The sequence below is a fragment of the Camelus dromedarius genome, chromosome 28 (genome assembly GCF_036321535.1).
Source record: "Camelus dromedarius isolate mCamDro1 chromosome 28, mCamDro1.pat, whole genome shotgun sequence".
NCBI classification, from domain to species: Eukaryota; Metazoa; Chordata; class Mammalia; order Artiodactyla; family Camelidae; genus Camelus; species Camelus dromedarius.
The window spans coordinates 17,635,979-17,653,347 of record NC_087463.1 but is presented as its reverse complement, the minus strand read 5'-3'; the positions used below and the strand labels follow the sequence as shown (position 1 = coordinate 17,653,347).

General features: G+C 40.2%; 1 protein-coding gene across 3 annotated transcripts in view; it reads right to left on the bottom strand.

The window, feature by feature from the left end:
- The window catches only part of ZCCHC2 (zinc finger CCHC-type containing 2), a 51,069-nt gene that overhangs the window by 17,261 nt on the left and 16,439 nt on the right, over nt 1-17,369 (bottom strand). For all 3 annotated transcript variants that reach the window (XR_010378197.1, XR_010378198.1, XM_031441797.2), the window contains exons 3-11: nt 15,486-15,562; nt 13,135-13,206; nt 8,934-9,046; nt 5,660-5,754; nt 4,008-4,091; nt 2,424-2,481; nt 1,887-2,022; nt 731-795; nt 324-418 (exon numbers count right to left, since the gene is read on the bottom strand). Coding sequence is in view for 1 of the 3 variants with exons in the window: in XM_031441797.2 (XP_031297657.2) it covers nt 324-418; nt 731-795; nt 1,887-2,022; nt 2,424-2,481; nt 4,008-4,091; nt 5,660-5,754; nt 8,934-9,046; nt 13,135-13,206; nt 15,486-15,562 (795 nt within the window). In the remaining 2 variants the exon portion in view is untranslated. The remainder of the gene's footprint in view (nt 1-323; nt 419-730; nt 796-1,886; nt 2,023-2,423; nt 2,482-4,007; nt 4,092-5,659; nt 5,755-8,933; nt 9,047-13,134; nt 13,207-15,485; nt 15,563-17,369) is intronic.

Sequence of the window (17,369 nt, the reverse complement as noted above, 5' to 3'; positions counted from 1 at the left end):
GGGTGGAAAGATCCAGTGGGCCCGCGGGCCTCTGCTCTGGAGTGGGGACTGGCTGGGGACGGGTGAGGAGACCGCTGCCAGTGGGGCAAGGGAAAGGCGGGCAAGTGTTAACTGTAGCAACGGGGACGTCTACCTCCACGGCTGACTCAGATTTCCTGCATGAAACAACTCTGAAGTATTAACAGAGTTAATTCAGAAATCACTGTTCACATCAAAGCAGGGTAAGAGCAAGTGAGGATGTGACACAGCAGCTCAACACCTGCTCTAACAGGTACCGCGCTTGGGATGCTAAGTGATGGGTATTTGAAAGAAAACTCCCTTACCTTTCACAGAACCACCGTGGGCGTGCTGGGGGGTGGGGAGCCGGATACCATTTATTCTACTGTTTAATCTGCTGTCAGTTTTCTTAATTTTCTCCCTAAGCCAAAAGTACACATGTTATCAACATTTTTTATCAGGTTCTCTGGAGAACACAGTAAGTACAGTATTAATAAAACTTCCCTCAAAATTTCTTTATAATTAAAAAAATGTTTAGTAAAGTATAATTGTAAAGACAGAATTTGCCCTCATATATTGATTTGTTTAGAACTAAAAAAATAAAGTCCAGATAAAAATATAAAGAAAACTAATGGAAAAATACTGTTTATACTACAAAAACTAAATATGTCCATAATCAAATGTTGCCTTTTCTTACCAATTTCTATTACTGGAAACATTAAATTGAACCTACTTTTCTATTTGTGGCTTCCCTTTCTTCTTATTTATTGAAGATAAGCTTCGTTTTTCAGTTGAATGCTAAAAAAGAACAGAAATCAGACTAAAGTGACACCATACTCAAGTAGGTATCCTTTTATTCTGATACCAAACATGAAAATGTCGCATTCCCAGCTGTGTGTTCTAATAAATTTTTATTCCCAGCCTCTTTTTTGAAGTTACCTGTCTCTGCATATTCTCTGAAAAATACTTAATATTAATCATGAGAAAAATATCTATTTTTTATTTTGCTTTTAAAGTGGACCTATATTTTTTCTTATCACAAAAAAAACAATCAAGTAGCGTATCTGCTGCAGGCTTACTAGTTTTCTGTCTAGAGATGGGCTGGTAAACTGCCGCACACAGCGTGTTGGCTCTAAGAAGCAGCGGAGGGAGCAGAAGCACAAGCAGACGGACCTGAAAACAGGCCGTAACTAAGTATGACTAAGATAACGCACACCTTCTCAAAGTCTGTTTTAATGCTTTAGTTCGTAAAAACGCACTGCAGTAAACGTTAACGTGGATCCGAGGGTTGGCCAGAAATAAAACCTATTTTCTAGAGAGAAGGTGGCTCTCTGCACAGCTGCACAGCTAAGCACACCTCCCCGGTCCCATATCTGTGGTGCCATGTGACCTAAACACACTGGAGAGCATTCTGCTCACGGATTAGAGCAACTCCTAAGAAAGCAAATAGTTCCTTGTTACAATCAGGAGTGCTGGTAAGCTGGCCCAACCGCTCATGAGAGATCAGTTTCAAAATTCGCATCACCAACAGCAAGGCAGTGACTGAAATGTGATATGAATAATTCTTTCAAAAGCAAAAAATTTGGCATAACAATGTATCCCTCAGACTAAACATTTTAGGCACCACACTAAAATGTACTAGTTTTTTGAGCAATAAAAATGTAGGTCCACTTTAAAAGCAAAATACAAAATAATTTAAATCTAAACTCTTTCAGGTCTCAGAAGCGCTTAGACCACATATACCAATTAAGTTTAAAGTCTAACACTGAAACATTCCTTCATTTCTTACTAGATACACTATCTGACCTAATAACACTCACAGAGCTCGGCTCTCACAGAGTTAACGGTGCTTGAACAGTATGGCAAGAAGACAAAACAAAGCCCAGTACCTGGTCGGCCAAGGCCACGCAGTGCTCCGGGTGCTGAACGGTGGTGCAGGTCTGCTTCCTCCAATCTACGATTCCATTCTGTTCAGAATACTGCATGGTGAGCCCATCCAACGGAGAACAACTTGTACCAACAGTGCTATCAAAAGAAAAGTTCATGCAAGTATGAGAAGCTGCAGTTTACAAGTTGGGAGGAGATAAGTGAAGCTACAGTGATCCAAAGTCTTCACGTGGGAAATGGTACAAGCACAATTAACATCAGAACTTCATAAGTCGAAGTTGCAGAATATAACCTCCAGGTAGCCTGGAGCAGACTCAAAAAACAATGTACATATAACTATCAAGGCTAGTAGAAGAAAAAAACAGAATAAAAAACTACCCAAAAGCAAGAAAGAAGAGAAAGGGAAACAGAAAAGGTGAGACAAACAACAAGCAGATAGTAAAAAATGGCAGAATTATAGCCAAATATACCAGTGAGTAAATGTGATGCTGATTTAAAAACACAGAAAGACGTTCATGTTTTAGGAACTAGATACCTACTTTACAATGGGACTTTTCCCGGTGTGTTTCTTGTGGACTATGGTGTGCTGTAACACATCTAGAGTAGAGGAAAAACACAATTTATTACATCAAATGCTTCTGCAAAATCCAGAAGGAAGATGCAACTAATTTATGTGATCATAACAATACAACAGACCATGTAGAGCACTTCTGAGCATTTTTCATAGAAAATTCCTTAAAGAAGCAAGTTTTTAAAAGACACAGTACATGACTGAATGTCCTTAAATATTCTCTCAAATGTGTTCCACCTAATAGCAAAATCAATTTTGTCCAAAACTATGAAAGCTGATTATAAACATGCCACCGCAAAACAACAACGTTCAATTTCAGGCTCTTTTTTAACCATTAAAAAAGTGAACTGTCTCAAATATCAAAAAAACCATGTATTAATAAAACCAACACCCATGTACCCACCTCCCAAGTATCTCTATATCTGCCTCTTTTTATTGAGAAATGAAATATCCGAGAAACAATTGAAGGCCTCCCTTTGTTCAATTGCCTCCCTCTACAGAAGTTAACCAGTTGAAATAATCCAGCGCATTTTTTAAAATTTTAACTACCCTCATGTGTATTCACAAACACAACAGTGGTGCTACATATCTGAATACACTATAATATCCCTTAATTGCCACCTAGCATGAATATGCCACAATCTGTTCATAACTTGATTAACACTTACAACGTTCGGCCAACATCCAGGCACTTGCTATTACACGCGTGCTCCCAAGAGACCCCGAGTCCCTGTCCCCTGAGCACATGGACAACGATTTTCATAGAAGCTGAACTCCGGGATAGCAGCATTAACCTCCTCCAACTTCACCACACAGTGTCAAACTTCTGTCCGAAACAGTTGTACCAATTTGAATTCCCATCAGCAGTGGATGAGAGTTCCCATTACTTCACAGCCTTGACAATGTCAGGCTGGAAAATGTTTTGCCAATCAGATGAGTGTGAAATAACCTCTCATTGTTCTAAATTTGCACTTCCCAGACTACTCGTGGGCTGAACACTGTTTAGTGGCCATTCAAGTTTCTTCTTCTATGAATTGCCTGTCTTTATCTTTTACCATGTTGTTAACTGGACTGATTTTCAGAAGAATCTTTCTACAGTAGTCTTTACCTGTAAATATCCTGCACATGTCTTCTGTCTAGTTTCTTGTCACATGTTAAGTTCTAATTTAGATTAGAAAGATCACCATGGTCATGCTCTGTCTTGTGAAGAAAGCATTCTCGTCCCAGATTATTAACATTAAAAAAGTTAAGTTTTACATTTTACATATTACATTAAGTTTATATGTTACATATAATTTGTTATTCACTTGAAATTTTTTGTGCATGACAGAAGTAAGGATCTAATTATGTAATTTTTTCTTCCAATTAAAAAGCCAGCCAACACCGTTTACCAAATAGTCTATTCTTTCCCCACTTCTCTGTAATGCCACCTGTCACATTCCAAGTTCCCATATGTCTGTTTCTCGGCTCCTTCATCTGTTCTAACGGCCTGTTTGCCTAGTCCTGTGACAATGTCAGGCAGTATGACTTATTCCAATGAATCAACATTTACCTTCATCTTGACTTGAAGCTTCTGAGCTGTCTTCTTTTAAGTGTTCTAATATCTTAGAAGTCTTCAGAGAGGATTGTAAGTTATCTATGGGAAGTATTAAATACTGTTAACTTTTAGGGAAAATTGCAATAGAAAAACAAATAGAATGATTACTTTTCTTCCAAGGAAATCAGAGTGGAGAGTTAATGGCAAAGAGAACATTTCTAGTAGTCAGGACTTTGAAGGAAGCACCATGACAGTACAAAACCCTGGACTGGGAGAGGGGTCCCCAAACCACAGAGCCTGCTCTCCCCATAAAAGCCACAGGACTGGAGCAAGCTGCTTCACACCTGCCAGGCCCCTGGTGCTCTGGGGCAGAATGAGGAGATGGAGCAGACTAGACTAGTGCTTCTCAAACATATGTGTGCTATAAAGTTTTTAAAAATACCTAATTCATGTGGATGGCTCCTTTTAGGAAAAACAATAATAATGTGACAAGGTCAGACTTCTACAAACGGCCCAGGGTCTACTGCCACTCTTCAGACATAAGTTTAAACATGGAGTTAACTGTTCATCTTGTCTTAGTCAACTGGTTGTAAAGAGTCATTAATTCTAGTTGCTACTTTTCTGTTTAAAATGTTTAAGGCATACACACACACACAAACGATTAGAATAACTAAACGTTAACCCGTTTGTTATAAGCACACGTCAATGTTACTGGCAAAATATTTGTTTTAAAAAGGCAGCTGAGATAGATGTGTATACAAAACTAAATGTAAGGCAGACGGTGATGAACGTGGAAACGTGAGGGCAAAACCAAACCGCAGGAATGTAAGAGAAAACTGGGAAATCTTCATGAGGTGATACTATAGGCGGGGCCTGAAGCAGGTGTGATTTTAACAGACTGCGACAGAAGAAAGGGTGCAAACGAGCCAGGACCCTGGGACAGCAAACGGCAGGGGGCACTGAGTGGCTGCCAAGCCTGTGAGTGAGTCTGAGGGAGGAGGAAGGGGCTGACGGCAGGGCTTGAACTTCACACCAGATGTTTAAAGTTCTGAATAGAGGATTGACAGACTGATCCCCGAGATCATCCCCAGATAGGTTAGAGCACACTGAGGAACTAGGAGCTGAGACGAGAGGCTTTGCAAGTCTATATGTGAAAAAAAAAAAAAAAGGCCTAACTACCAACAGGATTGGTGAGGAGGGGTGAAAAGGAAGGTGTTCCTTGTCTGGGGTGGCTTGGCCTTTAAATGACTGAATGCGAAGAGGAAAAGCGAAAAGAATAAGGCCAGAGTTTCGAGCCACGGAAGCCGGGGAGGTCACTTGGAACAGGGTCAGACTGTAAGAGGTTTACCCATTATGCAAACAGCACTGAGGCATCTCTACAACCTGTGGGCCAGGTCTGTCAAGGAACGTGAGCATCCAGTATGCCCACAAGCTTGAGATGCCTGGGCCTTTGCCTTTGAATCAGCCTGTTTTGTGATATTAGCTTTTCTAATTTATTTTCTTTAAAATTGCAGTATAAAATTCACTAAAAACTACAAATGCTTCTAAATCGTATGCCACTATTCCTTGACTTTAACTAAAATGACAATCCCATTCAAGGTGACATGGTGAAGCAAGAAATCCAAGCGAGGAAAATGCTAGATTCCTACAGAGGAGCAGACACTTACTGAGGCTGTGCAGAGGGTCTGACGATATGGACTGAAAAAAGCTGTGTACTTTCTGACTCTGTAGAAAAGCTTGTGATGAAGTTGAAAATAGCTGCCTGCATATCAAAAGCAATGAGATTTGTTAATTACATGTAATAGAAATCCACAAGAGACTCAGTTTAGATTGTAAACAAACTCAAGTGGCTGTTTAACAAACTGTTTTCCTAAGGGAAAAAAATATTATTTTGTAACGTATTTCCCATAGGAGGAAGTGAATAAAAGTGAAAACGTTATTTGCAAGAATCTAATACACAGGCTTACTTTTAACTTTACACAATCTAGTAGTAAGGTTTCAATTCTGGCAAAAAATGTTATTACTTCAGCCTTTTACCCAAGTGGTTCAACTGTTGTCTTTCTGCTCAGAAAAACAACTGCAGTTTCTTTACCCTTCTTCATAGGTGACACTTTTCATCTTTTGGCTGTACCATGAAGGAACCTTCCCATCCTCGGATCATAAGAGGTTGGGAAGTTCGGGAAGCTAGGAGTCCTGGAAACCACAGGACACAGTGGTCAGGTTAGTTGCAAGTATTCCTACCGCCTAAGGCATGACTGACTGATGATTCACCGCAATACGCATCGTACCATGATTCTAAGCTGTTATCTTTAAAAACCAGCTAGCCTCATATTTTATTAATGTAACTGGAAGATTTCAACTGGAGGTCTTCCCTACAAAAGAGACCCTGATAAAAGAGATACAGTTACGGCACAGTCGAATGCAAAGTTTACTCAGGATCTGAATACCAGCTCAACTACTTAAAAGCTGAAATCACCCTGAACAACTTAGCTGGCCTTTCACCTTCAATTTTCCTCATAGGGAAGGAACACTGACATTCTTCAAGGTTATAGCACTCAAACAGTATACACAAATTAAACTGTCACCCTGCTCAGCATACAAATCCCCTTCTATTCTTCTGAACACTTTAAATGCTCATGTAAAATTTTCATTCTTAATTTCTCCCCAAGGTTTTGGACCTGTCATTCAGATTCAGTTATAGAATCATCAAATACCATACCACAAGATGACCCTTATAGACCAAAGCTGCCTTGTCCATTAGACAAAATTGCTTCTTGGTCCTCAAATGTGGAAGTAAATATTCAATAGGAACATAAAAGGGGGGAATGAAGAGATGGAAGAAAAACTGAGATACAAAGTAAAGGAGCTAATCTAAATTTTCAGGTCTGAACACGTTAGCTAAGGCTGGTGATTAAAATCCAAAGGCATCTATCACCCAGTTACATTTACAAACCAAGTGGTTAAAAGTACAGGCAGGCACATCTTCAATTCAAGATTTAAGTCCCAAGAAACAGCGTAGATACCATGTACAAACTCCAAATACTAAATGCATATCCAGTATAGGAAATCTACACCTGAGATAAAGGCACGGACTTGAAATCACCATACAGACTCAAGTCAAGGTTCACAGTATGGCAACTGCACCTAACTAGAACAAAGTGGCCATAAACTACTTAAGCAATTAAATAAGAAAAACAAGATTACATTTCTGATACAACAGAAATCATCCAACCCCAAATGTACATTTCAGTGCCGTATTTTCATTTTCCTAATTTACAGTGTACTTGGAAGTAAATGCAGTATGTCCATTACCAACCTAATCTCAACTTCACTTATAAACTCATTTCCTATTTCTCACTTTTCCCCCATCCTTTATAATTGCTCCATTTCTTACGTGACATGATGATGACACTAATCTAAAATTCAGAAAAAGATTAAGTGTCCTAACATCCTATTAATGGTGTTGAGACCATAGGCCAGCCGTACAAAAGAATCAAAGATTTTTTAAAAAAGAATGTTCTCTGTGACCACTCCCAAGACCCAGCCACCCCCCCCTCCATTTCTCCTCCTTTCTCTGAACCCTTCCACTGTGCCCTCTGAGACACCCTGCAATGAAGGGAGCCTGTACCTCCTTACTCTAAAACCTTGCCAGCCCCTGGGTCGGCTTTCCTCAGACATAAGGAATGCATTTCCCCTCCTGTCGTGTGTGGGCTGCAGGGAAGGGGGGTCCCTGAAGCCATATTCAGGCTCTCCACCCCTCAACCTCACCACATCACACACTAGCCTCCGGGTCCCTCTTCCACGCTTACATGCAGCTTCGGCCCCCACCTCACTGTCTTCACTCCACGTCTTCCATGGTGTGTGCAGGGGAACTTCAAAGTCTGAAAACTCCAGCTCTCTGCATGGCTGCCTTCTCTCCTGACTTCCTCCATTTCCTATCTAATTTCAGTCATTTGCTTCCAAATCACACCCTAAATCTTGTCATACAGTGAACACTCTCCCTCCCAGATTTCTGTTTTTCTCCAAGAGGAGCAAACATTCGTCCCTCCTTTCTCAGCCCCACCCTGTCCCGAGGACACCCAGGGGGCCCTCCCTTGGGAGCAAGAGGGTCACTAAATGATACACACCTCTGCTCTTTCTCCCTATGCCTCAGCAAGTCTCATTCCCAAACTGGGCCATCTTTGCCTCAGAAGACAGATGGTAAGTCTCACTTAAGCCCTGACTCTAAGCCACATATGCTCCAACACTGCTATTACTTATTTTACTTATTAATAAATCCAAGTTTCCAGTGAAACAGCATTGTTTCCTTGGCCATTATTCCTTAGTTTATTCCTCCTAACAGGGAGCCCTGGGAGAGCAGTGAGTGCAACAATTACCAAAACCACACTGCAAACCTCTAACATCACAACCAACTGTTTCACCTCAAAATCTAGTGCACTAGCCTGGAGAGCTGACACTCTAATCTCAACCTGATTCCTTCTGCTTAGTTACTTCATCACACGTGACGCTCGCTCTCCTCTGTCACTCACCTGTGTTCACTCTAACTGCACCTCAACCACCCGCGCTGTTTCCTTTCGCTTTCCCACCCATTAGCCTCATCTTCTTACCTGGTAACTCAAATCCAAAACCATCTCCAAAGTCAAGCTGTTGGACATGGCCTTTTTCAATAAATGATGAAAATAAAGAGGTTTCACTAAATATTTGCATATCTTAGAAGAAATTACTTACAATAACAGATGGCTGAAAAGTACAATGATACGAGAAATTACTTTGGTGTCTCTTAATAGCCTAGAGGACTTTAATTAACACAAGGATGAAAAAGTCCATTCTAAAAAGTACTCCAGAGAAAGAATCTCTGTGTTTCCCCCTTAAAACTCCATCCTCAGTCCTCAGGAGGGCCTGAGACCCAGCACTGCTGGGACAGCCCAGGTGAACTGTTACCTCAGGATGGGCTCCAGGTCAGGGTGTCGTCGTTCCTCCCTCTTCAATGATCCCTGATTCAGGGCTCTCAAGATGGTCTTGTCAAAAGTCTCTGAGGACAATTCCTTTGGAAGCTAGGAAAGAAAAACCACATGGCCGACGTTAAGTTTCTCACTTAGTGGTAAATATGTTACAAACCAGAGGCATAAAAGGAAGATAAATGCCTCCTCCTCAGAAATTGTCCAGGAGCAGTTCCTTTTCTAAGTCTTCCCAACACAGGGCCCCAGGCTGGAGCAGCACGGAGGGGCCAAGGCGCCCTCACCGCCGTGCACCGCCGTGCACACGTGCCCTGCACTCACCTTCCACCTCCCACGTGCTGCACCCCAAGCACTCCCACACCAAGGCGCTTCAGTTAAGTGGGACATTGCACAGAGCACAGGTAGTATTTTTATCTTCAAGAAGTATTCTGAAAAATGTGATCCCTGCCTTTATAGTTACCACTTTTGTGCCTCCTCTTTTACACGAGAACCTCAGGCAACGGCAGGCTGCTGGTGCTACACACCCAATAAAGAACCGGCTGTGAAAGATGGGGTGAAAACTCTACATCTCACATAAAAACACTAACTGAAGTTTTAGTAACCTTTTCCTCAATGTGATGGAGGTGGCCTCAGAGTCATGTACAACACACACACACATACACAAATCAAGTAAACTGATTTTTCTTGGCCAAAAAAATTTAAATGACTTATAATTTTGTTTTTATTAACTAGTTTACTTATTAAATTCCTAATAAATTGATTTTTTATAAAACTAACTTTCTAAGTCTTTCAAGAATTCAAAGCTTTAAATTTGACTTTTAATAACTAGTCTTTGCAATTAACTCTTGAATTGTGGGCACTTTCACTAAAATTAAGAGTAGAATCATTAACACATTATCTAATGAGCCACATGAATGTAAATTCTATACAAATTTGCCAGTTTTCATATTAACTTTTAATTGGAGAACCCAAGGTAAGTAACCATTTTGAATCAAGAATTCAGATATGGAAAATTTAACAAAGGTTGCCTAACGTACTACTATTTTAGGCACATTGAGACTATGGAATCAAGATGTTATAACAGAATGAAGCGCTTCTGGTTCTTTTGTTAGCCTGCTAAGGTTGAACGCTCTGCTGGCATTCCACACACCCAACTGTGTAAATCATTTCCTTGGACTACTAATACGAAGAAACAAGTTCTGGATCTACACATTTTCCAAATAAAGAAATGACTATTCATTTCAATATTTACACTTTGATGTTATTTTAATAGAGATTTAAGACAACAAACACTTATCGTATTACCCATTTTAAACTCGGTTGCTCCTGAATATATGACATAGCCCAAACCAGCTTCAATGGAAAAGTCTATTTCAACTACCGAGTGGCTGATGGCTCTTCTAAACACAGGAAAGGGGGCAGACACACATTTTCACCTGGTCAGTGACTGCTCAAGACTGGGCAGCATTTGCAAACTGATTTACTTTCAACTGGCTTTCATCTTCAATTTCCGAGGACTATTTCCAGTCTGAGAGGAAGGCATATTCACTTATTATACAGCTTGAAATCACCTCTCTTCTATTCCAGTCGCTCTTGAACTTTCTCACCTGCCTGATCTCTGTTCCAGCATACCCAGCCCCCATCTCCAAAGCCCCCACTCAGCTCAGCACAAGCTCAGTCTGCTGGAAGAATTTATATCTCATTACAATTTAGTTTTTGTAACTCTTCCCATTCATTCAGTCAACTTATATTCAAACTCCGACCCTGTCCTAAGTACTGTTTTAGGCACCGTGGACACAGCAATGAAGAAGAAACAAAAACCCTGTCTCCATGGAGCTTCCTTTCTGGTAGAGAACAACAGCCAGGTGCCAGATGCAGCTGCCCAGCAGCAGCAGGGCAAGGGGTCTAGGATGTGGAGGACAGGCTGCCGTTTATATGTAAGAAAGGGATTTGAAAGCGCTGATCTCACACTCACCCTTCACCATAGCAACTGCCAGTGCAGGGAAACAGCCTCCACAAAAGGTAAAGACTGTTGACCATGTGCAGCTTGTTCTGTGGACAGTTTTTGCTCTCAACCTTTGTAGATGATTTTAAAAGGAAGGTAAACAGGAAAAAAGACACATGGTAAACCTGAAAGGATGCTTTATAATCAGCAACTCATTTCTAGAAGTACACTATGTTGCCGATTAATTTCATATAACTTGATAAGGCACTGGTCCTATTGAAAAAATACTATATTCAAACACTGGCTAAGCAGGGGCATCATTAATTACTGTGATTCTTCTAAGTGCTTTATTTACTTGGAGCTGAATTTTGTTTTGTTTTTTTGTTTGTTTTTCTCTTTGGGGTGGGGGGGTGAATTTTTTTAAAGCACCCAAGCTTTTAGAAAAACTGTGTGACTGAGAAATGAAATCTGTCAAGACAAACAGCAGCCAAAGCTTAGGGAAATCCAGTAGGAGAGACCATCGGGTGCCCGGCCCCAGGCTAGGGGTCGATCACGTGCTCTTAGCACGAGGGACAGCAGGCAACATCCTGACCCAAACGTGTGAAGTAACTGGCTGTGGCAGGTGGTGGCCGTGGGCCCCGCCACGCCCAGCTCTCCACCACTGCGAGATATCCCAGCCTGCGCTGGGCATGCCCTCAGCTTACCCTCCCACATTAGAATGCTGTCGGGGAAAAAGCAAAAGGAGAAAGGCAAACAAAGCATGTTGCTGTCTAACACAAATGACCCTGTTCAGGATTATCTGCCCTTAAGTGTGATAAATTTATTCAATCAAGAGGCAGAAAAGTCAGAGAAGTAGAAGAGATTTTAACACACTGACCACCATGTCACCCAAATCAGGGTGACAGCTGTGTTTCCTCAGGCACACCTACCTGGTCCACAGCGAGCAATCAGCCTGTTAAAAGCACATGTGTGGGGTGGGGTGAAGTGGGCAGCCCTGCCTAGTTCCTTCAACAGGCCTAGCGGGGCCCGGGGCCCAGAGCCGGCTGCTCCTCTGGGCGCAGATGGCCCCACCCTGGACGCGCACGGGTCCTTCCTCACCACGCTGTCTGAAGCTGACAGATCATCTGCAGATGACCTTTGGTGACTGGAACTTAGTGACCACCCCCATCTCCACATGTAGTTAGGTCACTAGTTTGAAGTGGATGATGGAGTTCTCAGCCCTTAACTGAGAAAGCCTAGTTTAAGTGACAGAAAAATTGAAATATTCAAGTCATCGCTGGGTGTTTTTACCCAGCAGAACTAACACCGACACACCCAACTATGTGTCCCTCAGAGCCCACGTCTCCTGTGCTGCTCAAAGCGCTGCAAGCTGGTGACAAAGTCTCTCTGAGCATTAAGAATGAACAGAGACACATGAGATCTAAAAAGAATCTATTTATGGTGATGTCAAAGCTGACAACTCAAAAACCAACACTGTCCTGACAACTGCAGACGCTATGGTTCAATAACTGTGTCACACCTCTACCCACAAGCTGGTAACTGAGTTGGGAATGTTGTCTGTTTCTGGACGTTCTGCTTTATGTCCCTCTTAAATTTTAAAATAATTTGCTTATTGAGAAATTGTAATTTATTGGTTATTAACCATTTAAACTTATTCTCTCCTTTTAATACTTATCTCTACCCACAAAATTTTCAATAAAATAAAATTAGCATAGAAGAAATAAGCAAGAGTCTGAACAAAATAATCTAAGATACCTTTCACCTCTGCATGTTCAATAAGATATTTCCACTATCCCTTATTTCTCAATACTTTGGGATTCTATCATTGGGAGGAGTAAGGGGAGGAGCTGGAACTCAAGGAACAAATGGAGACATATTCAAGGAAGGCCACAGAAGGAGTAGAATGACCACTACTGAATGCAAACAAGCCCTATCCTATTTTGCAGATGACCCTCTCACAGGAAGTCCTCTTGCACACAGCCACCAGCAATACACATCTCAGCAAGGAACCAGGAATAAGGGTCCCGTTTTTTTTTTTATGTGGAAAACCATCATTTCCTTATACTGGTAATGCAAGGCAACAAAAAACTGACATCTTCTATAGCTAATGTTCACAGAGAGTTCAAAGCCAACCTCTATATATCTGCTTTAATTTTCCTGGTGTTTGTTTTGGTACTAAGGTTTTTGGATTACGTATATTATGTAAAAATCATTTTAACAACAAAATCTATACTTTTACCTTCAGCAGAAATTCCTGAAGTTCTTGGTGGGTTTTTGTTACTGTTGTGACTGAAAGATCAGACCAATTTACCTGATTGAAAAAACCAAAAAACAAAAAAACACACATATTATATAGTTATTTCTTAGGCAGGCACCAACTAGAACAAAGTTATGTGTAAAACAAAGGGCCTTACTTAAACTTTGTCAAGATTAACAATTAGAAATATAATGTTTATTGTCATAATTTACTCAAAATTATTAAAATTAACTGTAGATTGACATACTGTTCCTTAAAAATTTTTTTTAATAACTCCTTTAAAATCTTTTTTCAAAACAAGCAGTCTTAAAAAATGTGACTGTATTTTAGTAATTTTTCAGAAAGGGAAATGTCTTACATTCCTCTTTGTGAAGCTGTAGGACTCTTAAAATTTAGACACTTTGACAGTATAGATCTATGACCCAAGAAAGCTAAGAATTCTATCTCCTGGAACATATTAAATATACATTCATAAAGAGAAATAATGAGTTTATTGCCCCTCTTTGGTAGTACCATACTATATTTTTATGGAGATTTATGGTTTATGAAGAGATTTCATCTGATTTACCTCAATGTTTTAAAACCCTATTAAGGTAGATGGGGCAGATATGACTATCTCCATTTTCAGATGGAGAAACTAAAACTCAAAAAGCTTAACTTACTTAGATTCAACCCTAAGTAAGCAGAAAGAGCCAGAACTGAAATCCATTTCTGCCTACTTCTTGGATACTTTTAATTCAGTGGACTCGATGGTGGCCCACTAGTAATTTCTACTCTACAGTTATCTGAGCTGAGTAAATACTTGACTATGCTAATCTAAGCCTTACCAACTAATCACACCGTAATTAACCAGACACTTAAAAATACATACAAAATTTTATCTAGCCACTCTCAGAGCAAATATCCTTATTAACCAGCACATCTTTTAAATGATTTTAAATTACTCAAATGTTCATTAAGCAGCTACTTGCATCAGACACTGTTCTTAGTGAAAAGGATACAGGAGTGGACAAGAGAGCTGCAGTTTCCACTGGCTGAGATCAGAGTCTAGGGCGGGAGACAGATGAGAGCAAATGAACACGCAAGGAACTCCATCAGTGATCAGTCCTCCAAAGAAAATGAACCATGCACAGTGCAGGAGGTGGGAGAAGCACACTAGACGGGAGGCCAAGAAAGACCCCGGAGGAGGGAGCATTTGAGCTGGTCTTTAGGTGGAAGGGACGTCAGCTGTGCTATGGTCTGGGGGGAGATCATTCCAGAGCCAGAGGTCAATGAAGGCCTTGAGGAAGGAACAAGCTAAGAGCTGCAAGTGACAAAAGGAGAGCTGGTGTAACTGAATGAAGAGAGCAGAGTGTGCTTGTGCCATGTGTTACAAAACGTAAGTGAAACGTGGAAATAAGGACTTGAAATGTACAGACTGAGGCTATTTCTCCCACAAGGCAGAAGCTAGAGTCCTGAAACTCATTCAACAAATGTACTAAGCAAATCAGATATGGTGAAATGTAGAGGATGAAGATTCTGCTCTGAGTTGATAACCTTCTGAAAAGAAAAAAACAAGTAAAAGAATCTGGGAAAGGTATGAAGGTAGTATACCTTGGATGAATGGAGAAACATTCTGTTGGAGGATCAGAAATGACTTCAGGAGAAAAGTACAGCTGAAGTTTGGCAAGCAACACCTTTGGGGAGGAAGTGAAGTGAGGATGCGCAGAAACACAGCATCCTTCCATAAGGCTTCAAGGCGTGTGCAGTCCCACCTTAGAGTGGGAGTGACCCTGAAGCCTGAGCAGGGAGGAAGGAAGACGTGGACGCGGAATCCACATCACAATCAACAGGCAAAAAGGAGAACTAGAACCAGTGCTGGGCCTCTCGGGTAATCGGACAGCTGTGTGAAGGACAGAATGACAGCAGAGCAATCAGAAATAAGAAGGCAAGGCAATGAAGGCCAGGGAATAAAAGCCTCGGAGAAAGGAGAAAAGTATCAGGGAAAACAATGCCAGGAAAAGACAATGCCTGTGATCTTGACTTTAAAAATACTGATGAATGTTTACTTTTCAAAGATATAGCTTACACGTTAAATCTAAGGCACTTACTTCTTTTTAATAAAACTGTCAGAGTAATTTTAATGTGATATAATTTTTAAAACTTGGCAAACCATGCACTATACTGAAAATGGTACATTCCCTTAATTAAGACAGACATATATGTGTATATATATGTATAGCTTTTCTTAAATTAGCAAACCTGCCGTAAGTTTTTCCAAAGATCAATTTTCACTCCTTCCAAAAGATCATTTAACATAGTACGAGATATCTTTTTGGGCGAGAGTAGCTTACTTTGAAGGTGTACTCCCAATTTTTGTCAGCCCTTTTTCTCTGGACTCCTTTCAACATTATCTTCTCAATGTGTACAGCTGAAAGAAAGAAAACATGCTGACTTGTTCTACAGAGACTAGACACACATTTCAGTTACCCAATTTGACAAAGCTAAATGATTAAGCTATTTATCTTCATCTTCACTACTAGCCTTAAGTCATGAAATAAAGCAAAAAAAAAAACCCCAGAAGCACAGCAATGTGCTGTCCATCCATGAAGTAATTTTTTTCTTTAGCCATTCAGGATGCTGAGTGCCTAAAGTTGTTTCAAGCACTCTGCTAAGCACCAAAGATAAATAATAAAAGGTGCATGCAGTGAAGATTTATTTTTCTAGATGATCATCTTCCAAACTGTTTAATTCAGATCATCACAAACAACACTTCAGAGTCATTCAATTATTTATGCATAGTAGGTGTAAACAAAAAAAAATTTTTTTTCAAATTAGAAAAAAACCTTTCAAAAGTAATATATAATAACTGATAAAAATTTCTTTCCAATTGAGAATTTTAAAATTGTTTTTCTCAAACGTGACCCTTAACATCATATAATGGTAATACAAATTTAACATTATAATGAACTATGAAGATTCACTGTAGCAAAATTTTCCACAATTATCATACAGATAAAATAGTGATCATAAATTACATCAGTGGCTTAAGAACAATCACTCTGAATAGAACTAGATAAGATGGTCAGCTTATTCATGAGGTAAGCAAATGTGCAAATCCCCGAACTACACGTATCCTTCAATAAATGTTATTACCTTAGGAAGTAAATCTATTTACAAATTGAAAGAGCCTGTCTACTAAGCATGATATAAGGACTTAAGGGAAAAAAAAAAAGATTGTTGCTCAGAATATAAGAAGAAACAGTAATGAAGATGATAAAGGTCACAGGAAAGAAGTTAGAAAAGTGACTCAACAGATCAGGGTCACTGCTGGATTCAGGGGACAGGAGATGGGGAAGAAAAGGGAAGGACTCATTTTCCCTTAGAGGAAGAAGTTAAAGTAGGTGAAGCAGAATATACAGAGTAACAAAAGTACACAGGAAGAATTAAGATTGCTATAGATCACAGAAGGTGGGCAATGAGAAAGCAGGAAACGTAAGATTACAGAAATTTGCTGGTAAACAGACATTCATAATAAACTAAGGGGATACCACTACCAGTATTTTGTGCCAACTTTCCAAATATGCAGTGTTTGGTGGCTGCAACTGGGCCAATTCCCCCTGGTGGGTGAGAAATGTTAAGGATGGAGACAAAAGAAAATCTCAAAAGCCAGGTGAGAAGCCTGGAACTGTTCTAAACTGCTGCAGTATGATAAAGGCCACAGTGGGGAAGGGAGGGCCTGCTGTTTCCAAAAACCGTTCTAGTAAATTATGTAAAGGATGATGCTATTAAATAAAAACCATCTGAACTAATCAACGTTCAGAAATACGAAGCAGCGCTACTTCTGAAAATCAATGGGCTGAGGATAGGGACCACAGGGGCAGTCCGGGTATGGGAACACGGCTATGGTTTCAGTCTTGACTTCAAGTTATTCCTGCTGTGATCTATCAGAATCAAGATGAGAAAGACAAAGTATGTGGTGGGGAATGGCTGACAACAAGAGATATTCCAACCTTCATAAATTAAAACGGCAAAGCATGAACTATGTACATTTGTTTAAAAATTAAGAATTTAAGAAAAACCATCTGAAGTACCACCTTACAGTTAGTTCAGTTACCATTTTGATAAGATCTTTATTTTTTTTTAGTATCTTTTTTTTTTTTTTAAGGACCTTCATTATAAAACCAAATCTGCTTTAGGTTACTGGTATGTTAGTAGCTTCATTGAAGTCATCTATG